The sequence below is a fragment of the Populus nigra genome, chromosome 12 (genome assembly GCF_951802175.1).
Source record: "Populus nigra chromosome 12, ddPopNigr1.1, whole genome shotgun sequence".
In the NCBI taxonomy this organism is placed as follows: domain Eukaryota; kingdom Viridiplantae; phylum Streptophyta; class Magnoliopsida; order Malpighiales; family Salicaceae; genus Populus; species Populus nigra.
Window position 1 is genome coordinate 12,454,011 of NC_084863.1, and position 25,754 is coordinate 12,479,764.

Sequence of the window (25,754 nt, forward strand, 5' to 3'; positions counted from 1 at the left end):
ACGTGGCACACTCCTATTGCCCACAAATCTAAATGAAGTTAGTCCCGAAATACTTCTTTACACACAAACACTTCTGAAAGGGCTTGCAAAGACGTCCAGTTACCATCAACTAATGCGACGATGCCTTGCTTCCTGTCAAACGTCAATGATCAACATAACTCTACTATGTCTATGTAGTCATACACAAACAACAACGTCTCGGGACTCGAATTCAAGATACTAGCAGTCAAAACACCTCTTTATGGGGGGAAAAGAAAGGCAATAAAACAGTCACCAGCTTTTTACGACGTGGGAAATCCATAAGCTTTTGGAATTCCATAATATTCACTGGCCATGAAGTTGCAATTCCAGTTTGTTACAAAATTACTCAAAAACAAGGGGCCAAAGAAATACCATGTCAGATACTCTATTTGATCAGGCTTCCGAACAGGTCCTTTTAACAAATACATGGTAAGTAAATCAAGAAAGGCGCTTAAGACACTGCATCAATATATCTGTTTGTTCAGGCTTCCCAACAGATACTCGAATGAAACCCTTCAGTTCTTTCTTATTGTAGTGACGGACCATCACTCCCATACTAGCAAGATCGTCCTGCAATACACGTAACATGTCAGCATAAAATGTTCACAACACACAGGAGGGCAGCGTTTAGCATATTGATAGACAAAATCAAACAAGTGACTCATGACAATACTTGCAACATTAACCAAAACACAAATATTAAGACTATTGAGGCTTAAATTTTAATGTTACAGGAGCAAAATCTGACAAGAGGCCTAAATTACAGTTACAATATGTAGAGGGATTTTCCTTCTAATGGGGAAATCCTTCTAAGTAGGGAGTGAACACAAGTAGGAAATTAAGTCAAGTGTGGGATTCTTTTATGTGACTTGAAGTTGAGGTTTCTTTGTGCCAACTGCATAAAGGACACTTACCATCAAATCACACAAAGGAATTCCACAATTGACGCAACTCCCTACTTGGGACGATCATCTACTAGAAGGGCATCCTTGCTTGATGCACTTCCCTACCTGAGACAATCTATTTCCTCACTTGATGCACTTCCCTACTTCAGACTATCTCTTAAACGAATTCCCTACTTTAAGGAAAACCCTCAACAAAAGCGTAAATATAGTTCCAGAAATGTTTCTAAAGGTCAAGCTATGAACTGCTATAATTGAAATAAGATATAATATATAAATTATCAATATGTATACTTCGCATGTTCATTCAGGTGACACCAATAAAACAAATAAATCAACCCATGCATGTCCATTGTCCACACAAGATAATCAATTGTATAAGATGTCCATGTCCTAATCAGCAACCTAAATTTGAAAGCTCATCACTAACCTTGGCATTGCTGATTAATTCAAATCAGACAAACTTCGTTGAAAAAAATTAAGAAAAAAGGCACCCAAAAAGTCAAAGCTAAACATTATACAATGAATATTGATTGCATATTCGCAGTGTGAGTAATTGCTACACAGTACCAACACATACCTTGAGCTTCTTAGCATCCATTCCAGATTTAACCTCACAAAGAATGAAATTAGAATGACTTGGAAATGGTGTGAGAAATGGCACTTCCTGTAGAAACTTAAAAAGTCTTTCCCTCTCTTCTACCAAAGCATTTTTGACATCCTGTAGAGATTGGCACTAGTGTTACATATTGCACTCAAGCAAAAATAATTCTCTAGAGATTGGCGCACTAGTGTTTTATATTGCGCTCATGCACAAAAAAGCAAACGTAAACTTTATGCGCACTTATTCAAAGCATTCTATTAGTAAGCATCACATAAAGCAAAACAATGTAAAGAAAATTCAACCTCAAGGTATGTAGGGTTCTGCAATGCTGCACATGCAGCAACTTCAGCAGCAACAGAAACATTATAAGGTTGCTTAGCTCTCCAAAGATACTCAATGATGCTCAAGGGAAATGCTCCATAACCAACACGGAGTCCTGCTAAGCCTGCAATCGCATTCATTTACAGGTGAGCTTCTGATGTTTTTAAACTTCACCCATCCATCGACCAATCCCAAAGAACCAACCCAAAAGAATAAAAAAGTGACAGAACACAAAAACTTATGGTAAGACAGACTTTTTTGCCAAGGAAAAGAAACTTTTTGGATAAAACAAACTCACATTTCTGACCAAAAGCAAAATAGTATGGGGAAGCACACAGTCTAAAGCCAAGTATGATGTTATTACATATTACACATTGTGCCAATGAGCCATAGCTCAATTGGCTTGTTTCAACCCTAACCCCTCCTTGGCTCTGATTTAGTGTCCTTGTAATCCCAAAACACATGCATGCACATACACAGAAGCTTATAATTAAGCTGAAGGTAATTCCTCTCATGTATTTCCACAAAACCAGAATAACATTCAATTTTCACTTTGTTTTGCAGAAAATTTCCTTTCTTCCAGGCTTCACATCATATTGCATTATTCACTGACATGAAGCATGTAATGCATGAAACCTTCTATTTCATTGTGGCATGGCACAGATGACTATTATTGTTGAAGTACCCTCCTTTTCAAGAGAGGATCTGTTCTCCATGACCTTAAGTGCATTACAACTAGTGTGTCATTAAGCTCAAAACATCATCCAAGTGAAAAATGTAAGAGTGTATTTATTAGGTGAAGCAAAATTAAACATTTATATTACAGGTATTAAAGATCCTTTTACTGAAAAGTGGTAGAAAAATCAACTCTCGCCTCAAAATTCTATCATGCAAGCTATGGAGCATGTGCAAAGTCCCAAATGAACAAATACAATGCATGGGATTGGGATCCCATGTACCATGGCAAACAATCTTGCTGACAATGAATTATTATTCAATCGTGATAGTCAGGTTTCCTGATTTGAAAATGAATAAAGTAAAGATGCTCCTGTTCTTAGCATAGCAACTATGAAACCAAGGTGACAGGTTGTTACATGAATTAAAAAAAATAACATAATAAAAGTTTTTTTTTCTTTTAGATATTTGCTTCGCAAAGTAAGACAAAAGAGGGCATCTCCTTTCATTATACCCCACATTCTCTAAACCTTATGGCATACTGCAACTACTACAATCATTAAGAATTATTGTTTGTGAATTGAAAAGGCAAATCATCATGAAAAATTTTTCCATCCATGGATTCAATAATCAATAGCATTGCAAGTGTTATCTACACTAAACTTCAAGTTTCCACACATAATTGACTTTCCCATGAACAAACCTGCTCTTTTGCTAAATGTCCGCAGAACAATTAAATTATCATGCTTCTTCACCCACTTCATCCTAGATTCCAGTCCTGAAAATTCAATGTATGCTTCATCCAGCACCACCAAAATCGGAAGCTCAAGGATTTTCAGAAGATCTTCATCATTTATTATGCTGTAATGGAATTAATAGCATACAGATAAGCAACAAACGAATCTAGAATTTCAAAACACAAAGGAGTACAGTTTCAGAATTCTAGGTTTGAAAAATTCATAGATACATTGCACAGCCTAACCAAATAGGAAAAGTAAAAAATAAAATAAAATAAAAACTGAAAGACTGCATGTACAAATGAAAATTGGACAAGTCTACAAGAAAAGTAAAGGCATACATCACAATCCAGTAGAGAAATCGTGATTGTTTAGACTTTTTCTCAAACTTCATGAAAGCTATACCAGGCAGCCCCAACACTTAAGTTAGCATCCATGTCAAATGACTCATAACAGACTAAATATTTTTGTATGTATTTACTTCTTTTATACAGAAAAAGTTTCTCACACTGCAATTTCAAAAAATCACATTAGTCATCTGCACTACACAGGCTCTGGGAACTTCTTCAATAGCCAAAACTTAAAGAGTTGAAACCTTTACTATAACCCTCCTTTTGAAAAGCTAAAATTCATTAACACCAAATTTCACAACATATGGACCATTGAGGAGATGATCACTTGATTACAAAAATGCAATGCCAATCATCAGGCCAGTTTCCAGATACGAGCTGGGAAAATCAGATCATGTTAAATTGCAATATAATGATGCATGGTAAAAAGAAACATTTAGAAATTACCTCCCATCTGGATTGTTTGGTGATGTTAAGAATATGCATTTGGGTTTCTCCTTTCTAACAGCATCAACAATGAGATCTACATTCAAGCTAAAGTCTGGTTTCCTCAAAACTGAAAAGTAAGATGAAATTTAATGAGCGAATATATATAAAAGGAACTCAATTACTGAAATGCATAAATGCAAATTCTAAGGGACTTGATATCAATGATAAACCCAGGGAATGAATTTCAAAATGATCTAATATGAACTGGTAGGTTCAAAGAAAAGAATGACCAAAAAAACAGTAAGAACTAGATAAGCCTTCTTTACCCTTAGTTACAAGTGCACCATTAACTGCAGCATCAAATTCATACATTGTAAATGTTGGAGGACAGTCTACAATCTTGTCACCAGGATCCAGTGTGCATCTGCCAAATGACGAATTGACAATGGGAAAAAAAATGGAACTACTGGCTGTTAAAGCGAGAGTATACTCTATAGTATAGGGCTTCCAAATTTACCGCATAATTAGATCAATAAGCTCATCAGCACCACATCCCACTAGAATGTGATCAGATTCAAGGCCAGAATCTATAGCAAGTGCCTCACGTAATCTACGGCTTTCAGGATCAGGATATATATATGGGAATTTCAAAGTTCCTAGAGCTTCAAGTACCTACAAACAATCTGAAATTGTACTCAGGCAAAAAAGGAAATCATGCCTGCTGTTGTAACAGACTGATCTTTAATGTTCATCTAATCTAAACAAAATAAAAGCTCCAGAATCTTCAAAAATACCTAAGGTTTCATAGTTTACTGGATTTAAATAATGTATAATAGTCTAACAACTTGCCTCTGGAGGTGGACCATAAGGATTTTCATTTGCATCTAATTTAACAATATCCTCAGGTTTCCTTCCTAGTTGCGCTGACAAAATCTGTAGCAGGGGAGAAAATCAGATAAAATGGAAATTAAACCATGAGCTTGTATAAATGTACATCTAAGCGTGTTATAAATAATTTGCTTTCCTAACCATCATATGGAAGCAACTCATAACTCATTTAAATTGTGTGTTTTGCAAAAAGCTTTACTATTTCAAATGCTTTAACATTTTCACAAGAACTAATCAAAGTTATTGCACATACAACCACCTAATCAGAAGAAACAGGGAATTGGAACTGACAAGGACTAAACTTAATTGATTATGCTACCAGAGATTAGAACCGATCTTTTACCAGATCACACAGAAACTTAAATGTCAGAAGAACCAATCAAACACAATGCACGCAACGGATTTGGTAGAAACAAGCTGAAATTATAAATCATAGATGAATAAATTATCTGATTGGATATGTGGATAAGAATTTATGCTCTGGGGTTTACATATAACTCATAATTGTTGTTATAATTAAAATGAGTGGGATTTGTTTTTATTAAAAATATTCTTGGATGAGTGAAGTAACTTTCAATCCAGTTGAGCAATATTAAGAATGATTGAGGAATCAATATTAGCAACAACTATGTATCTGTTACCTCTCTCATTGAAGAGATTTCTATCACTTTACAACATTGATCACACACCCAAATCAACATAGCCTCAGTCAACTGAAGATTTATATACATATATAGCAAAATCTTCACTAATGTTGTTGAGAACAAAATGACAAATTAAATCAATAAAAACAATCACAAAAGGATTAGTCCAACTTACCTCAAAAGGCAAAATGGATTGATAAGGGGACAATTTCCTCAAATGGAAACGAATAAACGAGTCACCAGTCACATTCTGTTGACCCTCATTGACATGTTCTACAGGCACAGTAGAAGTCATGGCAACAACTCTTCTGTGATTGCCGTTTCTTTGAAATGAGCAAGTGGGTCTTTGAGGCACCAAAGCTTGGTGAAAATTGTTATTGGACTTGATCAAGCAAAGAGAAGAGGCAGTGTTGTGGATATCAATCACACCCATGAATGTCTGCGTATAGAGAAACAGTCCCAAATTAAAATCTAATAAAAAAAGAAAGCACTTTGACACAAAAAATAACAAACATATACATTTAGTGAGAGAAAGGCAGTGATGGGCTTACCTGGAATGGAAAAGTGAGGGGTAAAGTTTGAAACTTTGTGAGCGTGATAACTGGGGAAGAAGGCAAAACCCTAGGAGTTTGAGAGTATGAGAGAGAATTGGATACCTTTTGGTTTTGTCCTAAACGCCAGCAAGACTGCAAGTGGGATTTTAAGATTTTTGCCTGTCAAACGCGTTCCCTTTGAATCTTCTGCTTAGAATCATGTTTTCCTTTTTTTGTTAGGTTAAGAATTTTCAGATTCCCTTTATTTTATTTCCAAATATTTTCCTTTCTGAACAATAAAAAGTTTTTCTTTTTTCAGTACAGAGCCAAATAAATATTTATTTAGCAGTGTTTTAGTGGTTATTTTTGAAAATATTTTAAAAAAATATATATTATTTTATTTTTTAAAATTTATTTTTAACAGATTAAAAAATATATTTATTAATAAATAAAAAAATTATAAATTTAGCATATTAAAATGATTTAAAAATATTTAAAAAATAAAATAAATTCTTTTTAATTTTTTAAAAAATTAAACAATATCAAATAATTTTCTTTTTAGGACCAAAATTCTTTATCCTAGTTTTTGCCATGTTACATGTGATGTCAACATGAATGTGGATGTATGGTGCAGCATGTTGATGATGTTTCTTAGTTTCAATGCTACTGTATTTTTAAACACGTTTATATAATAATTGATATTTTTTTTTATTTACTGTTCTCAAAGATACACTTTCTATTAATTTAAAATATTTAAAGGAATTTAATGATTTTTTTACATTAACTTCAAGATTTTGATTCAAAATATTAAGGAAAAATTGAATCTCATTAATTATGATGTCAACTCGTTGAGGTTATTAGCAATTTAGCATATGACTTGATGATATCGACATTATCATGTTAACTGGACCAGCTTGTTGCTGAATAACTACAATTGAGTAAATGAATTGTTTTATTTAAAAAAAAAAAACAAAACATAAACGAACAAACAAGAAATGGTTTGATGCTTCATTGATTGTATAAATTGAAAGATTGTGTTTTCAGTGAATATGTCTCGTATTCAATTGATTAGTGATAAGTAATATTAATTTTTTTATATAAGTATATTTATTATTAATAAATATTTTTTTATATACTTAATATTCAATTATATTTGATTAATGAATTTAATATTTGATTAATGAATTTTATTAAAGGAAACAATTATTCTCATAAACCGAGATATGATGGATACCTGAAACTAATATGCGGGTGATTGTCAGATGACATGCACACTGAACTGACCAGCAAAAGAATTATATATAGAAAGATCATTTATGTCTGTGAAATGCTCATATAATAGTTGTGTAAGTAATTCTTAAACTTGAGATCACTAAGTTATATTATATAAGGAGTATTATGTTTTGATCTTGATCACACATTGTCCTAATCAAAGGTAATAAATGGGCAAATATTATGTATAGCATAAACTACCTGAAGGTATTTGAGTAATCAAGGGAGGATTCGTCACTTTAGCTGAATTAGAGAAAATGTTTCATTTGTTCTTAAATATTATTGATTATAAAATCATTGGTCAAGGTGGAATGAGTTCTGAAAAGAATTTCAAATTCTTAATCAAATAATCAATAGTTGTAATGTTGAGAACTAATATAATTTGACAAAGTAAATATACTTCATACTATTACATAATATTCTAAAATGGCTTAGAGCCCCTCTTATTGTTTACTTAGACTCAGAACACTGTGGATTGAAACAAAGTAATGACAGCCCAGCCCTTACCACAAAGAGTTGCAAAGGTAGCGGAGGATGGGTGAGGTTGTCTTTTCACTAAGATGCATTTGGCATTGAATGGATGTTTGGAAAGAAGATGGTCACTTCAAGTTTTGGTGGGGTTGTCCTGTGCATTAGACGGGCTCGTGCTCCCACATGAGGACACCTAGCGCTTGGGCTGACCTACCTTTGCATTGGGTCAGACCCATACACCATGTGGCTCTGGGGTTGGCTTGCCCTTGCCTTGGGCGTGAATTAGGCCCACGTCCCCATGTGGGGACACCTAGCGCTTGGGTTGCCTACCCTTTTGCAGGGTTAGACCCACACGCCATATGGCACTAGGCCTGGCTTGCCCTGCTCCCAGGGCTAAGGGTCAGACCCGATGTGGCACTAGGGCAAAAAAATAATAATATTTTTTAGTATTAATACTTTCAATGATAATAAACATAATAATCTTTGTGCCCCAAATAATAATATTTTTTATATTAATAGTTTGAACTACAATAAAAATAAATATTATTACTTTCAATTATAATAAAAATAAAAATATTTGTACCATAAATAATAATATTTTTGATATTAATGCTTTGAACTATAATAGAAATAGTAATATTTATGACAAAATAATAGTATTAATATTGATACCTTCAATTATAATAAAAATGATAATATTTATAGCACAAATAATAATAATAATAATAATAATAATAATAATAATTTTATCCTTCAAATCAACTATATGGTTTTTCTTTGGTAGTAATAATATGTTGGACCTGGACGCCTCCACGCCTAGCGTCATGTTGGGTCAAGACGCATCCACGTCCAACCCCAAGTTGGTCCTGAACGCCTTCACGCCCAACCACATGTTGGGTCTGGACACGACCGTAGCCACCTCCATGTTGGGCTGGAGATGTCCATGCCCAACCCACGTTAGGTCCAAACACGTCCCCGCCCAACCTTACATTGGGTCCGGACGCGACCTCGTCCACCTCAAGTTTTGGTAGAGATGTTTGGGGAGAAGATGGTCACTTCAAGTTTTGGTAGGGCTACCCTGGACGTCAGCCTGGCCCATGCCCCTACATAAGGATACTTGATGCTTGGGCTGACCTGCCCTTACGCTGGGTCAAACACGATCACCACGTGGTACTTGGGCTGGCTTGCCCTTACCCTGGGCGTGAGTTAACCCAAGCCTCCACGTGGGGACACTTAATGCTTGGGTTGCCTGCCCTTGTACTGGGTCAAACCCGAGCGTCAGGGGGCGTTAGGGCTGGCTTTCCTTGCCTTGGGCCAGAGCCAAGTCCGCGCGCCACGTGGTGCTGGGGCTGGTTTGCCCTATTCCTAGGGCTAAAGGTCAGACCCGACGTGGCGCTGGGGCAAAAAATAATAATATTTTTTAGTATTAATATTTTCAATGATAATAATCTTTGTGCCCCAAATAATAATATTTTTTATATTAATAGTTTGAATACAATAAAAATAAACATTATTTCTTTCAATTATAATAAAAATAAAAATATTTGTATCGCAAATAATAATATTTTTGATATTAATGCTTTGACCTATAATAGAAATAGTAATATTTATAACACAAATAATACTATTAATATTAATACCTTCAATTATAATAAAAATGATAATATTTATGGCACAAATAATAATAATAATAATAATAATAATAATAATTTTTAATTTTATTCTTCAAATAAACTATATGGTATTTCTTTGGTGGTAACAACATGTTGGACCTGGACGCGTCCACGCCCGACCCCAAGTTGGCCCTGGAGGCATCCACGCCCAACCCCACATTGGGTCTAGACGCGACCGCGTCCACCTCCATGTTGAGCGTTAACGCGTCAACCTTTATGGATGATTTGTTAAGTTAATCAATGTTACTATTAATTGAATATATTTAATGCTATAAAATTAGATCCTACTTAAATAACTTAAATGATTTGGATGAGTTACTTATGATTATATAAAATTAGAGGCAGTGATTAGGCGAAACATATACGATATATTTAGACAAATAGTTGTCACCTAACTAATCTAAGAGTCATATGAGAAAATGATTGATAAGTTATGTTATCTATCTAATTTATTTTATTTTAATTTGTTGAGTTACTTACGGTCATATAAATGAAATGAGATCTTAATCCACTAAGAGATCTAAACAAGATTTCTTGAATTAATAGTGAGGGCTATTAATTTGTAAGAAAATAGTGGGAGATAAAATTATGATTAAAGACTTTATCTAAATTTAGTTATAAATATTTATGTATGAAACCAATATATGTTATCTTTACATGAACAAAGTAAAAATATAAATATATCCCCACATAGCATACATGATGCTAATAAATTCACTAAACCAAACTTTTTAGACTGATACCGAAATATAAGAATTATTCTTAAATAAGAAATAAGTTTATATGTTCTTGAAAATCTGGTTTTTTATGTCTATGATTAGGACACTAATAACGAAGTTAAGACTGAATATTAATATTATATTGATGACGATGAGTAGGCTACATATATGATGTTAGCTGACATATCATTTAAAATTAAAAAACATCATGAGTGTCGCACGTGCGTGTATAACATTATGATGTCGGGATCAAGGAGTCGCTACCTAGTTGTTGGGTTCAGGGTCACTAGAAGATTTGGGTAAACTAGTCTTATATGAAATTTCAGGGTAAAAAACTAGTTGTGGCTAGAAAAGATATTAACACCTCTAGTGCATCTTACCTATAGTAAGTTGCATTGGTTGGTTTGGATATAGTTTGAAAATGTTGATGGGTTCCTAACAGATGGTTTGCTTATGGCTTAGAATTAATATTTAGGCTCATGAATAAATTTGACATTTCAAATTTATTATGAACTCGTATGCCCAAGTAAATTTTTATAGAAAGAATCCTTGTAGGTGCTCTGATAGAGTTCACTTATCCTGGAATGTGAAAGTGTTTTTCACAACTTATATATTATGATGAAAAATACTTCGAGTTAAAATTGGTGAAAATTCAAAATAATTTTGAGAATTTTCTATTCAAGTACTCTTGGTATTTGAATATCAATCTACTGGTAGGTCTAGCATTTATATCAGATTATTGACCATTAATTTTCAGGAATTAAAATTTTTAGAGCTATTGAAATATTGGTCAAATCCTTAAGGAATTTTACAAACTTATTATAAATTCCACAAAAATATGCAAAAAATCTTCTAAAAAAACAATGTTAAAAAACATTTTTCTTCTTTTTACAAATAAAATGCAATTTTCATAAAGATTAGGTCGTATGTAACAAAAAAAACCAAAAAATAATTTTTTTTGTAAGGCCATGTTTGGCAAAAACCTACGTTTTTAAAAAATTAAAACTTTCAAAATAGACCTATAAGATGTTTGCCAAACAAACCCTTAAATAAAAAAAAAACTTTTACAAAGACATTGCCAGCCAAACAAGGTCTTAATCTTTGACCCAATTTTGACTCAATCAGGTTGACTTGACTGAGTTGACTCAACCAGGCTGACCTGACTGAGTTGACCCAAAATCTTTGGCTTAACTATGAACCGAACCAAATATATTGATTTGACATGAAAACTAAACTAAAACTAAAACTTAAACCAAATCAAACTTAAGAAAAAACACAAAAATCTTTGACCAAAAAGGGATCAAACATGGAAAAAAATCAAGAACAACTTAAGAGCATGATAAACATTCAAGGTAAACCCAACAACGTAGATCCCAAATAAATTGGATACAATCAAAACAAAGACATAGACATGTTGAAAATCATGCAAGGATCCCTAATATAGTATCTATTCACTTTGATTATCAAAGAATCAACACAATTTTATCAAAATAGATTTCAGTTCAGAACTAAAACCCTAGGATTAAAACCTCTAGAAACTTGTTATTGATCAAAACGGTGAGTCTTGTAGCTTGATAGACCCACGCCCGTTTAGGCTTAATATAACTGGATCAAAAATTATTGGGTTTGATAACTCGCCAAATCTATGTACATTTGGGCTCAGCACACAACTAATCTAAGGACGTTGAGTCTAGCAACTAGCCAGACCTATATCCATTTGGGCTCAACTCATAGTCATGCTCAATGGTGTTGTGTTAAAAGTGAACGAGACCCATGTCATATGGACCTGATATTTTGTCAAACCTAAAAGTATTGGGTATGGATACAACCCTCACTCACTTATTATTGGATATTAATTAGAGTTGTTCAAATCGGTATATATTATGTTCCTTATTTTATGAAAAGAATCAATTGCTCTTATAAATTAAGGTGTGAGGGATACTTGAAAATAATATGCAAGTGTTTGTCAAATGACATATACACCGAACTAACCCGTAAGAGAATTCCAAATGGAGTAATCACTTATATATATAGAAAAGCTCTTATGATAGTTGTATAAGTGATCCTTAGACTTGAGATCACTAAGTTATCTTATATAGGGAGTGTTATATTTTGATCTTAACCACACATTGTCTAAATCAAGGGTAACAAATGGGTAAATTTAGGTATAACATAAACTATATGGAATTATTTGAGTAATTAAGAGATGGCACCCTAGGTGAATTAGAGAAAATGTTTTATTTGTTCTTAAATAGTATTGATTGTGAAATCCTTGATCAATATGGAATAAGTTTTGAAAAGAGTTTCAAAATCTTATTTAAATAATCAATGACTATAATGTTGAGAACTAACATCATTTGACAAAGTAGATGTACTCTATGGTATAATATCTAAATCAGAATATTTTTTATGAATGAATAATAATTACATTGAGAAAACGGACACTAAAATGTTAAGTCAAACCATTTATATTTTTCCTAGTATTTGAAAGATCATGACAGGTTGTTAGACATTGTAATTGATCTTTAAATTTAAGTCAATAGATTGTTGAATTGATAATAAATTAAATTATTTAATTTATTTAATCTTATTTATTAAGGATTATAATTAATATTTGGGGTCAACCTATTAGGGAACCTAATGGGTCACACACATAAGAACTATTGGTCAGGAACTAAAATAGGATGATTAATCAAGTATGACTTGATTATAAGTAAATTTTAGAAATTGAGGACTAAAATGTAATTAATGTAAGAGATTATAATTCTAGACTTAGAAAAAAATCAAGTAGGGACTTGATTGAATAAATTTCTAAGATTATCCTAAAATAATATATGTGACATTATTTAAGGGGCAAACTGATATTTTACCATTTATAGGGTTTTTAGGTTTTTTTATAAATAGAATATTATGCTTCTTATATTCCTATGAGACGGTGAGTAGAGTATAGTACATGTACCTAAAAGGGTTCAATAAATTTTTCATCGGTGGTTTGTATGGAATATTGTTAGAAATTAGATATTTGAACGGCTTGTGGATTGCGACAACCCAGTCTTGAAGCAAATATTCAAAACTAAAAAGAACATTTGATCTTCATACAATATTTTTATAAACCCTAAACAAATTTATATTTATCTAACAGGAATTTTAGGACTCTCAAGAAGTTTAAATTTATCATTTTTATTAAGTGCCTAATAAAATAATGGGTCATTTAGTATAGGATTATCACCGTTCTTTGAGAACTTCTAAAAGAGAATTGAGGCTAAAAATTAATTTTTCAAAATACGGTTGCTGTACAGTTCGATTCTCTAACAGTGCATGCAATCTCTTTCATTTAACAGATTGTTATATTATTGTTGTTTCTTAAAAAATGTCTGTGTCTCCTGAACATTCATCGACCTAGTAGAGTTCTATATAGTGAGTTCAGTTGTTACATCCATCGGTAATTAGCTGAGCTGGCATTGCAATGTGAGCGTCTCCAATTTTCACGTTAGACTTTGTCTTTTCCTTGGCCGCTGGAAACAATTTATTAGTTGCAAAGAGTTAGGTTTCTGACTTAAAGGGAGACATGATATTGCTGGTACTCAAAAGTAGTAAGACAAAAAAAAAAAACAGAGAAAAAGATACACTTCGTTTCTAAGCAAGTCATGTTGTTGCACTGCCCTTGTCCCTTCTTCTTCTTGTCTTGGTCTTTCTTCTGTAACTTTGCCTTCAATGTATTCTGCGGGATTGTGTCTTGTCAAGTCTTCTTCTTCTTAATTTCTTGCCTTTTTTCTCTTTCTTTTTTGCATGTTTTCATGGATGATCCGTCTTTGATCATATCTAAAAGATAAATTCAGTTTTAATCAATCGTGTAAAAAAAATAAATTGAAAAGGCTCCTCCGAAGAATTATGTATACTTTGTAAGCAGTTGGTGGGTGGGTGTTTGCACTTTGCACCTACGATTTTCTGTTCTTTCTTCTTTATATATATATATATATATATATATATATATATATATATATATATATATTGGTAGTTTTTTGAACTTGGGATCGTGAGGGGAGGAGCATGTTACCGTTATATTATGCAATTGTGCCATAAATGCCAATGAGTTGTTACCACATTACATACGTGAAACTGAAAATAAATACTGTATTTATATATGTTTTCTTATAAGAGCACATGATCTGTTGTTTGAATTTCAAAAATAAACTTTAAATTCCATTAATATGCAGCATTAATTCAGAATTTTAATCTTAATTCAATTGACATAACGTTTCCCATCATTCTACTATCAGTACCTTTGTATTATTATTATTATTATTATTATTAGATTCATTCCATTCAGAAAGCGAAGTTCTACCATGTTTTTTTAAGAAAAAAACAATATTAAACTTAATATCAATTATTAGAAAACAAAGGGTGAGTGATTAATTTAATTAGTAATTAGTAAAGTAGAAACTGCTTCTTAATGAGGCAGATTAGTAGTGACTAGCTAGCTCCCACTGCTTCGAATCCGTCAAGAAGTCACGGGTCTTCCACTACTTCCACCGCTTCTGTGGTGGGGTTTTGGCCGGAGATGTCAGCATGTCTATGCTGTGTCTTGCAATTCACGCTACCTTTCTATTGCTACAAAGCGTTCTGTCGTGATGAAATATCCAGAATTGTCGGGCTTTTAGGACTTGCACTATATAACCTTCCATGTCACCCAAGGATCGACTGATTTCGCATTGCCAATTCCAAAAAAAAATTGTCATGCCTCAAAAATAACTCATAAACATAGTCATCGAATGAGGTTTGGGTTTTGACCCAGCTCAAAGCTCGGGTTATAAACTTTTTGATAAATTTATAAATCAACGAGACAAGTCGAATTTATCTCAAACTAGCACTATTTTATTTATTTTATTAAATAATTTATTAAACTTAACCAAATCAAATTTCACCTCAAATTTGATTAGATCGATTAAATCACGTTGGTACAATTAACCCAATCAAAATAGTTAAAAATTAATTCTAGATTTGCATGTCATCAAGTTGATCTGCTAAACCATACCAAACCCGACAATTATGCTAAACAAAACAATTTGTTGTTATTTTTTTTATTATAGAAAAAATATTTAAATATTAATTGATGTATAATTCATTGACAAATATTTAATTGTTTGACAATATTAGAATAGAATTATTAGATAAAGTTATTTGCCCTAGAAACCAACAATGCAATAGGGCCAAAAAAAAAAACTCGTAATTTTTAATTACTCAATTATGTTTAGTTTATCATTTTCATTACGTGAATTTTCTTCCTGATTCGGATATGCTTTCAGTAACACTCATTTTAGTACTAAACACTTTTCATAATCTCAAGTGGCAAACCACCGCTAATCACAGAACGTAAAGTCTACCATCGATCGTTCGTTGTCAAACAAAGCCTCGACTTTATGTCAAGCACAACACACGATCGAAACTGCAGCCCATTTCCGGTCCCTATATTTTCACTCTAACATTGTCGTGGTTTACACGACAAAATATTAAACAACCCTTCATAGCCTGCCATGGTAAGCTATACTATTAACTAGCTAGCTAGCTAGGGAAGAGGAGTAGAGAAGCAGTTAATGATGCTTTCTGTACAGCCACACAAGTTGAATTTAAGATGTCTTGCTCCTCAAATGGGTTTCGGCCATCGCCATTAGAAGTGGTATAAATGAAAAGAATAAATCAAACGAAGACCTCCACAATCACCATGAACCAGTTTTTACAGACTTATGTGATCCGTGACCCTTAACTGACTGCCTATAAGAGCTGTGATGCTTATTAACTGACCTATGAGAATTGTGAAGCAAGAAAAACCTCTTCAACACTTTCATGACCACCACCAAGCCTGGTTTCCTTGGAGAAAAGATGGCGGTGGCGCCGTTATTAGGTTTGGACATTCTTAAAGCTTCAACACAGCCCACGCTAACCGTTTCAGAATCCAATCTTGAACTACTGTGACTTCTAGGCAATCTCTCTTCAGTATTGAAATCCTCCCATAACATGTCCATCTTCTCCTCCTTATCATTTCCATTACCATTTCTTCTCACCAGCTTGCCCAGCTCCTCTACGCTTGAAAAGCTCTTCCTTGGAGTTAAGTGATTGATGGGTTCGGTAGGAAAACAATCTTTATAGGATTCTTCTTCTTGATCACTCTCCTCTCCCTCTGTGCTGCTTTCTTTTGATGTTTCTTCATGGTAAGGATGATCAGGAGAGGCTGCGGGAGACAAGCACCATAGAGGTGGGGAATCGATGCTGCATGAGAAAGGGTCTGTGAAGATGGGGAAGGTGAAGTCCTCAGTGGTAGCCATAAGAGACGGTGTGGAATGCGGAAATGGTATTAGAGAGTGGGAGTTGGGGTAGGAAGTTTGGTAAGGGGTGGGATTTTTGTACACATTAGTTCAACCGCTTCAACAAGTTAACGTTGCTTTTGGTTTCTGGGTGAAGAGTCTAGCTTTTCGGGTCCCACTCAACGTTATGTTTCATGGTAGATTTGGCTCCTCAAGTGGACCATACATTTGAGATAAATAAAATTAATTGATGATGTTGAAAAATAGAAAATGGGTGGTAATCTGCTGGGGAAATATTTCTCGTAAATTTATGAATATGCCCTACATATCATAGGTGCAAATTTTGTTTATCGAGTCTGGATCTAACCGACAATCAATGTTTATAGTGAACATTGTTAACTTTACCATAAATTTATATATTATTTCTCTCAACCATTTATAATGATACCCCCCTTGCATTTGGTGTGAAGAAATCAAAGTTCTGCTGCGCCAGCTATAGGGGCAGGAACCTGACCAAGCAGCTCATGCATGCCTGATGAACATTATTTTCTTTGTTTATTCAATGATCTTGTACATCTTTTAAGAGCTACAAGTATCCATTGATTTTATGTTGATAATATTGTTAATGGGTTCTCAAATGTTGTCCCGGGAAAAGATCATGGAAGCATCCAAAAAATTGCTGAGGACATCACATCTACCGCCGGATTGTTAGGAGGGATTGTCTTTTTTGGAGCTGGGTTTTCCACGTTTGTGGTGCTGACTCTAGAGCCTTGAAAGCGATGGCATGACAACATAGCATGTTTGGTAAATTTGCATTTGAAATCTATCACAGCACCACTAAGCAAGCAAGCCAAATATTATCTTTTGCCATGTAAATAGTCCATTTGACACAGCAAGCTGTACAAAAAGACAACACTGCAAACAACAAAAGTGTATATTCTACCACTTCTTCTATTTTAAACCTCAACTAAGTGCCTTAAAAGTCTACGATGAGCAAGTTTACTGCATCAGTAGTTGCATGACAACAAATGACAGTTGAATCATGAGCTAATCGAAGGCAGCATGGGCAATAATTTATGTGAAACATGTAACTTTTTAATACAAGCACTCTCTATCCTAAGTATACGTATACTATGATTAACCTTAAATTACTACTAGTCTATTACCCGCGCTTCATGTCAACTCGAAGGTCACTATCTAGCATGAATCCCATGCGAAATGGTGTAATAGAACAGTCATTGCAGAGATCAGGTGGTATTGAAATAAGACAAAAGAAGCGAAATATCAAGAATTATCTTGGTTAAAGTGTGAAATATACTCAAAATGGATGGGAATTAAAATTGGCAGGACTTCTAAAATGTTACACCAGTACATTGCAACTACAAAATTAAGGAAAGAAATCGTGGTTTTACCTTAAAAATGTTTCAGAATATCTCGTCCAATCTCTTCTCTGATATCATAGTTGTATACAAAATATCCAAGGTAAACTGCATTTCCTTGTAACTTGAAGGTAATGTTCAATATGAAGAACAAAGTGCTCAAAATTACAACCCCCAGGGTGGGAAAGGAGGAAGGGGGAAGCTAAATGTCTACATGGCAGCAGCTGAGAGAGATCATGTCATTTTTATCCAAGAGAGAAGCCCTGCCATCTTTGCCCATTGTTTTCTCAAGGAATATAATGCACCAGCCAAGTGCGCTGATAATATACAGGTCTGTGGCTGAAAGTCTCATTATGCCTCAAATCAGCAAGCAAGATCTTGAATGACAGTAAAATAATGAACCAAAGAATACAGCTATTTTGGTCTCAGAGAGTCTAGTCGTCGAAGAGGGATTCCTTCGTGATCAAGGACACCATCTTCTTCTTCATGCTTAGGAAGGCGCAATGATAGAGATTGTGATGAGCCTATAAATGAAGTAGACTTTATGTGGAGCTACAATCTTAAACTGGAGAAGATGATTAAACAATTGAGGAAAAGTACTGGAAACCCACCTTCAACCATGTCCTTCGTTTTATGAAGAAGAAAAGTCCCAGAAAGGATTGTCACAAATCCGCAAATTTCTGTAACAATTTGAGATGCGTTCTGTCCATCCCAATCCTGAATTTAAAAATGAATTTAATCAGCATACAGTGCAACAAATACCATAAAAACCATTAAAAGTTTAATACTTTAATTATTATAGTAATATTAATGACCCTGGACTACATACAAGAACTAAAATCTTCAGAAATAACCACCTAGTTTTCTTTCACCTTTACATCTCTTTTCTATAAATAAAAACTGTTTATTATTTACTGTATAAGAGAGAGAAGGAAAGTTCCAAATAGAAAAGGAATGGGGAAAAAAAAACTTGAATTGATGTAACAACAATTTTTAACCTCCTTATCTAGAGAGGACAACATAAGAAATTGTATAGCTATACTGCAGCCATCCACGTAAATAAACTCAAAATCAATAGAAAATGAATTGTTTTGTTTGTATTTTGAAAGCATCAATGCAACCTATTTGTAGTAATCTTTCATTATCATTTGAAAAATGGTTCAGTTTCTACAGTCATCATCACTTAAAGTGGATTAGTTCTCCTAAATTCCATCTATCATGCACACACACCCACACACTTATATTTCTATATATCAACACATACATATGTACCTCTGGATAAGAAAAAGGTTACCTTAAACATGATTACACTGGCCAAAATTGTTAATGTAGTAAACATCACATAGTATATGGGAGATACAACCACTGTGTTGAATGTATCAAGAGCCTGCAATTCAAAGAGATCAAAAAAAAAAATTATCTACCAAAAGCCATCCATAACTACAAGTCATTGCCCAGTTATCTTCCCAATGAAGAAAGTCAAACGAGGGATAATATGAAGTATTCCTTCAGAATTTTGCATAAAATGGCTAATCTCAGGATTCAAACTTGCAACCCATGGTTATGAGCCCATGGTCTTTGTCTTGCACCAAACAATAGACTCTTAATAAAAACTACATTCATGAAGAAGAAATAAAATAAATAAAAATAGAGGAGCGTTTCTATATTAATTTTCACACAATCAACATTTCAATGTAAGAGGTGTTTATTCTCTTAAATTACATGGGAGATGCTCCTAAGAAATGCCTTACCTTGTTTAAGTAATTGATTTGAGTGATTACACAGGCAAGGACAACCAAGGTAAATGTCCACGTTTGGGGGTATAGTAACTGATTCATTCCTGAGAACGTCAGCTTCAAAGCAATTCCAAGTGCTTTGACACTCATGACCTGTTACCAGCATGCAGGAAAGATAATTTTAACAATAGTGGAATTACACTTGTACATATGTGCACACAAATGAATAAATAAATGAATAGATAGACATATCAAAGTTCATGAAAAGTCAGATTCAGACTAGGATAACAACTGACACATACCGATAGTGAGCCCATAAGCGAACAAACTGAAATATAGACCATAACATGAGTCTGCCCATAGCGGGGTATAACACGGATGATAATTACTATAACTGCTGTTATGACAATAGCAGCATACAAGAGAAAAGCTGCAGGAGATATCACAACGCAAGAATTACAACATTATGAGACAAATGTTGGGGGGGGGGATACAGAATCAAGAATTTATAAGTCATCTTGCCACTTTTTTTTTATTCCTCAGAGAAATATATACCTGGCTCTGTTGCAAGGTCCCACACTTCCTTCACAGACTCAATCTCACGTTCTTGAGGTGCATGAAGAACAATTGATGTTGAACCCACGACACAAAGAACACAACCGAGAACCCCAAAAATGTGTAACTTTTCCTGTAACATAACATGTGCAAGAACAGCACTGCAAGACAAAAATGGAAGTTAGCATTATAAAATAATCCAATATATGAAAGACACAAGTGAATATTCTCTTGCCTGATAATGATACTGAGTGCGCCAAGAGGAGTGACTAGAATAGCTGGTGCAAATGCATAGGCTGCAAAATTAGCGATTTCCCCAACAATCACTGCCACAATGACAATTATCCATCTTAGAATGCATGCAATGTGAACTGCACTCAAACTTCCAACACGCTTCATAATGTTAAACAAACAAGATTAACTTACATCGAAAGAGAAAAAACAAATACCATTAAAAAAAAAAGAGATCCAAACCACAGAATTGGAAAAGGTGCAAGATATATGAAACAAAAAGTTAACATAATTCTTTGAGGTATATGTGAAAGACTATGCACTTTTGGCATACTTGGAGATCATTAGCTAATCAGAAGAATATATTAAATTTATACAGACTATTTATTTTGTTGTGAAAAAATATGGACCATTTATCTAAATAGTAAAAAAATTAGACTATTTATTTTGTACCACACAATGCATGGACAATGATATCAAATGTAATCATTTCTACGAATTATCAGCCATTAGAAAATAAGGACACCTACTTGTTATCATGCCAATCCACCAGAGAGGTTCATAGAGGTAAGCATAACCCCCAGCACCTACAAAAAAAGGTCTGCAAATTCAGACAAGGTAAAAGCATAAAATTTTATTATCAGACATAAATCAAGCCATTAATACAACTGCAAAAAATATAATAATTAAAAAAAATATTAGTGTTTTAAGCATGTATTGAGTATTAAACTCAATAAATTCCACATTCCACAAGTTGTGCTCCCACTTCTATAGTTAGAGGGTGGGGGGGATAAGATATTTGAATAAATTACAATTTCATAAACTGTAAATTGTATAAAAGTTAAAATTTTTAATTTTATCTATTCTTCTTATACATTGTAAATCACACCATCACTTAATAGAATGCATAGTCCTAAAGAACCATAATGAGTACAAATCATTCATGGACAAGGCATTGAGAGCTGAATGATATTCTGCAAGCCTAAAGACAAAATTGTGCAACTCTTTTTTTCATTCATATGACACCAAACAATTATTTGGAAGAAAAATGATCCACAAACAAACAAATAAATCTTACAAAGACTTCATACAAAGTGGTGTGGAAATTGATAAGTTGTGTTATATTGTCGCGTTAACACTAAATGATCTGTCAAACACGAAAAAGAAACTTTTCCATCCGTTGATATTAAGTATTTGTAAATATTTGTTTGTATAGCATTACTCTGTACAAGTGCATAGCATAAAAGAACCAAACCAACAATTTAGCATCAACAAGATAATTCTTTAAAGAGAACTCAAAAGTACTACTTCAGAATCTAAGAAGTCCACAAATTGAAACTATCCATGCAATCCAAAGAAGTCCTTGATCTGTCAAAAGAAAGCAACAGCTTTGGAAAGCCACTTTATCCTTCCAGATACTCTCACATTTCCCATCAGCCTTCTTGAAAGAGTGGACTCCAATAACCTACAACTATCCAATAAATAAGTATATCTTCACCCCTCCACCAGACTCAAAACAAATTTAGGACATCAGGAAAACTGCTGCAAAGTCCAATTCCAATCTTTCAAAGCCCTTGTAAGACTTGGGGCCTATCTTTCGCTACCCTTATAAGACTTGGGGCCTAAACGGTTAACATTGGCCTTTCTATCTAACCCTCAATTGCCACCACCTTTTTTTTTATTTTTCAGAAATGAAGAAAACAGTTGCTAATGCTTTTGTGCACACCATACACCATACAAGTAAGAATACAAGCTATCCTCTCCAATATATAAAGCAACAAAGTTAAAGAGTACATGTCTTTCACTTCTGATGCTATTCCACAGCTTTGTCCTATGAAATCCATAACTATATTACCAACCATTGCAAATGAGAAATTATAGTCCCTATTTGAATAACAGGTTCGTCATCATCTCATGACAAATGTTTATCACATTAAAGATGTTTTCTTTTCTCTTTAACAGGAATTGTTTAGATAGTTGTGAGTTGCAAGCAAAAGAGAACACAATTAAACATTAGAGAACAGGCGGAAGAGGGGTTGGGCAGGAACACACATGCAGATGAAAAGTCCAAAATACCACAACAACATTGCTAAGTACGAATGAAAGTACAAAGCAAAGAAGCATAAATTAGTAGCATCACATATTCAGTCGCTGTCCTTGTAATCAAAGCTGCACCAGAATAATACAAATGGATTTGATATGAAAGTCAACTATAAATTGAAAACCCCATCAAGAAATTAATGGGAATCCAAGTTAATTTCTCTAAATTCAACACATTTCCAGTGCCAACAAGGAATGCTGATAAAATCTAACTAACATATGTTGAACAATTTCTTCATGAAGTGTCATGGCTCATGCACTTAAAACTTCAACCATGAACAAACAGACCCATCAAATAAAAAGAAACGCCGCCTGAATCAGTGTACATCCAATCATGGAAATGACGAGGTTAAATGCAAATTCAAGTAGTTGAGAACCCCTTCAGATACACTATTCTTGACCTGGATGTGTACTGCATCAAATATCTGAACGTCCAATGGACTTCAACCTATTAATCCAATACCATAAATCCATCAAAGCTCATTCAAAGCCCCCAAAATACCACCAAGATGAGAGAAAAACTTAGGTTTTGGCAATTGTCAGATCAAAAGGTTTACGAAAATGCACAAACCCAGATGTCTTCGCCAACTTAGTACATATGATGCATTCAAGAGTCGGAAGTGTATAGAATCTGAAAAAAATCCTGAAAAGAACTCGAAACAGAAACTTTGCAGTTCTCAAATCATACGAGGGAGTAAATGGATGATTACTTGGAACAACCCCTCCAAATGTCCATCTTTCCCCGAGTAGACCACATAAATTACAACGGAATCAAACTAAACAGGTTCTAAAGGCAATGTTCCTGGAGACAGCAAAGAAACCCCAAATAGTGAAAAGAATTAGTGAGCACAGGTCCGATGCTAGCAGCAAGGTGGTGAACTATGATCAACTGATTAGCCATGGTTTTTAATAGTGCATCCACAACACCATTAAATTCTATTGATTCTAGCAATATACGTAACAAAACATAAACAAGCCTCCATCAAACATCATCAAGAATCCTATCTACAAAAATAACAAAAACTTAACCCACCTTGAAGTTTAAACCCCCCCCCCCCCTAAAAAAAAAAAAAAACAAAACAAAACAAAAAAAAACCCCTCAAGCCACCTGAATTCAATCAATTCCTATCACAATGCTTATAACACCTGCAATGAAGCATACAAAACAATGTCCACTCAAGACAAAATCCCCGTTTGGAAAAATCCAAAACCATACCACCGAAGACCAAATTGAAAAGGAGCAACCCAAACCAAACCGAAAACTAGCGCCAATTCCAACACAAAATCACAATTATACAAAAACCCACCAAAGCGAACAAATAACCAGTGAAACCACACAAAAATGCAATCCATTTCAAGGCCAAAAAAACAAAAACCCAACTAAAATAACAACAAAAGATGAAACTTTACCTGCCCTCAGACCAGAAGCACCAGCTTTCTTCAACCCTTTTTTCTTAACAATAAAACTGGCTCCTATAAAGAAACTTGAAGACAATGCCAACACCAATCCCTTTATGTTATCTGTTGATATTCCTTTATCTGCTTCAGCCATAACTTTACAATCCCTTCACCACCACAATCACAACAACAACAGTGTCTCACCTCAAAATGCAATATTTCCATTCCACATCATTCATCAAGTCTTCTTTTTTATCTTATCGGTATCAGAATCAGATTGTTTAGCGGAAATGTCAGGCAGACAGAGAGAGTGTTGGGATTTGTGTGTATAATGTGAGTAAGGTGTTTGTTTTTTTGTTTAGTTAAGGATTTAGATCGATCTGGCAGGCTTTGCTCTTGTTGGACAAGAGACAGAGAGGCTGCGACAAAAACTCAGCTTTCTTTACTTTTCTTTTTTCGTCAAAAAAATATTTTTGTTGTTTATTATCCTATTGACGACGACGCTTCAATACAATAACGCTCGACCCGTCGTTCGTACACTGTAGTCTGCGCCTGACAACGATTACAGTGTGTCAGTTGCTTATCAGTCAACGATAACGAGGGTCAATTATACATGCAGTCCATGCATCAAAAAGTTGAGCTTCTTTTAAATTAATTTTTTATTGTTTTAATATACTAATGTAAGAATTTTTAAATAATAAAAAATATTATTTTAATATATTTATAAATAAAAAAACTTTAAAAAATAACTGCAATCACACTTATAAACAATATAAAATACTTTTAAAAAATATAATTTACTTAAAAATATTTTTTAGATTCTTTTTATTTTTAATATATCATATCAAAACTGTTAAAAAAATAATATCCAAGATATTTACTATTTGATTTGATTACTAGAGACATGTACTGCTAACTTGTTTGGTACAATTTTTAGGAGATTATTTTTAAATAATATAATTAGTAAAAGAAATTTGTAAAGTAGCATAGCTAGGAAAAGAATTAATGGCAACTTTTATAATTTGTTTTACGGTTATGTTATTTTAAGTAGGGTAATTGATTGAATTGCACTGCTAGGAGTGACACAACTTTTTAAATTGAACTTTTTCACTTTTTGTTTTTTCAACTTTGCTAGTTGCAAATTATTGTAGTCATTTATGCTATTAAAAAAAAATATTAACCTAGTTTGGGAATATAAAAAAGTATAAAGAAGAAAATTTAAAATTTAAAACTAATTAAAAATAGATTTTTTGTTTATTTGTTATTACTAGTTAACGTAATCTACCAAAACAACTTATACAACTTCACCAATAAGGTTGTTGACTTTTATTCTATTTTCAAACCTTTTTTTTTTTTAATTAAATCTTTTTATGACCTAATTCAATGAAATTAGGTTTACGTTTATAGTAAAAATACTAAATTAAAAAATAAAGAATTGAAATGTAAATATAAAGAAAATTAACATACTATAATACTAAAACAACTAATAGCAACTCCACTATTCATAAACTTATTTTTTTTTCTTTTAATTGAATCCTTTTATGGCTTAATTAGATGAGATTAAGTTTGCAATTATAGTAAAAATATCAAATTAAAAGACAGAGGATTGAATTGTAAAATACAGAAAAAATTAACCTACTATGCTTGTAAACCCTTATCCTAGAAATCGATAAATCAATGTTAAATATAATAATTTTTAATTGAAAAATGATATATTAGGAGGGAAATTGTTGTGATTTTGGATGGACATCACTAGTACATTAACTTAGATTTTGGATGAGATAAAGTAATAAATCAGTATGTGAAATGTCAAT

The 25,754-nt window shown here is 33.4% G+C and overlaps 3 protein-coding genes across 5 annotated transcripts; all 3 read right to left on the reverse strand.

The window, feature by feature from the left end:
* Positions 1-278: 278 nt before the first annotated feature.
* On the reverse strand, positions 279-6,361 carry LOC133670242 (histidinol-phosphate aminotransferase, chloroplastic-like). 2 transcript variants are annotated; one of them, XM_062090764.1, is made up of 10 exons: positions 6,228-6,361; positions 5,747-6,010; positions 4,889-4,972; positions 4,557-4,711; positions 4,366-4,463; positions 4,058-4,166; positions 3,227-3,384; positions 1,830-1,972; positions 1,504-1,644; positions 279-591 (listed from the first exon to the last, which is right to left on the reverse strand). In XM_062090764.1, exons 2-10 carry the CDS (start codon positions 6,002-6,004, stop codon positions 460-462), a joined length of 1,278 nt encoding a protein of 425 aa, XP_061946748.1. In that variant the 5' UTR covers positions 6,005-6,010; positions 6,228-6,361; the 3' UTR covers positions 279-459. The 2 variants fall into 2 exon arrangements, with proteins under 2 accessions (XP_061946748.1, XP_061946747.1); XM_062090763.1 differs by having other exon boundaries at positions 6,123-6,342.
* Positions 6,362-15,956: 9,595 nt separating this feature from the next.
* LOC133669013 (uncharacterized) lies at positions 15,957-16,562 on the reverse strand. Its single transcript, XM_062089030.1, has one exon. It carries the CDS (start codon positions 16,560-16,562, stop codon positions 15,957-15,959), a length of 606 nt encoding a protein of 201 aa, XP_061945014.1.
* Positions 16,563-17,928: 1,366 nt separating this feature from the next.
* LOC133669345 (probable magnesium transporter NIPA4) lies at positions 17,929-24,403 on the reverse strand. Of its 2 annotated transcripts, none has more exons than XM_062089441.1 (9): positions 23,953-24,403; positions 20,973-21,029; positions 20,447-20,537; positions 20,212-20,372; positions 19,959-20,086; positions 19,672-19,809; positions 19,215-19,307; positions 18,532-18,637; positions 17,929-18,444 (listed from the first exon to the last, which is right to left on the reverse strand). In XM_062089441.1, the coding sequence occupies exons 1-9, from the start codon at positions 24,092-24,094 to the stop codon at positions 18,335-18,337; spliced, it is 1,026 nt and encodes a 341-aa protein (XP_061945425.1). In that variant the 5' UTR covers positions 24,095-24,403; the 3' UTR covers positions 17,929-18,334. The 2 variants fall into 2 exon arrangements, with proteins under 2 accessions (XP_061945425.1, XP_061945426.1); XM_062089442.1 differs by having other exon boundaries at positions 20,973-21,043; positions 23,953-24,088.
* Positions 24,404-25,754: the final 1,351 nt, after the last annotated feature.

Excerpts from the sequence above, each read along its gene's own strand:
- LOC133670242 (XM_062090764.1), bottom strand. The coding sequence starts at position 6,004 with ATGGGTGTGATTGATATCCACAACACTGCCTCTTCTCTTTGCTTGATC. Across the intron at positions 3,385-4,057 it reads CCAAACAATCCAGATGGGAG|CATAATAAATGATGAAGATC; the intron begins GTAATTTCTAAA and ends ATTCCATTACAG. Across the intron at positions 1,645-1,829 it reads AGAACCCTACATACCTTGAG|GATGTCAAAAATGCTTTGGT; the intron begins GTTGAATTTTCT and ends CAATCTCTACAG.
- LOC133669013 (XM_062089030.1), bottom strand. The coding sequence starts at position 16,562 with ATGGCTACCACTGAGGACTTCACCTTCCCCATCTTCACAGACCCTTTC.
- LOC133669345 (XM_062089441.1), bottom strand. The coding sequence starts at position 24,094 with ATGGCTGAAGCAGATAAAGGAATATCAACAGATAACATAAAGGGATTG. Across the intron at positions 19,308-19,671 it reads AAATCAATTACTTAAACAAG|GCTCTTGATACATTCAACAC; the intron begins GTAAGGCATTTC and ends TTTGAATTGCAG. Across the intron at positions 18,445-18,531 it reads AACGAAGGACATGGTTGAAG|GCTCATCACAATCTCTATCA; the intron begins GTGGGTTTCCAG and ends CTTCATTTATAG.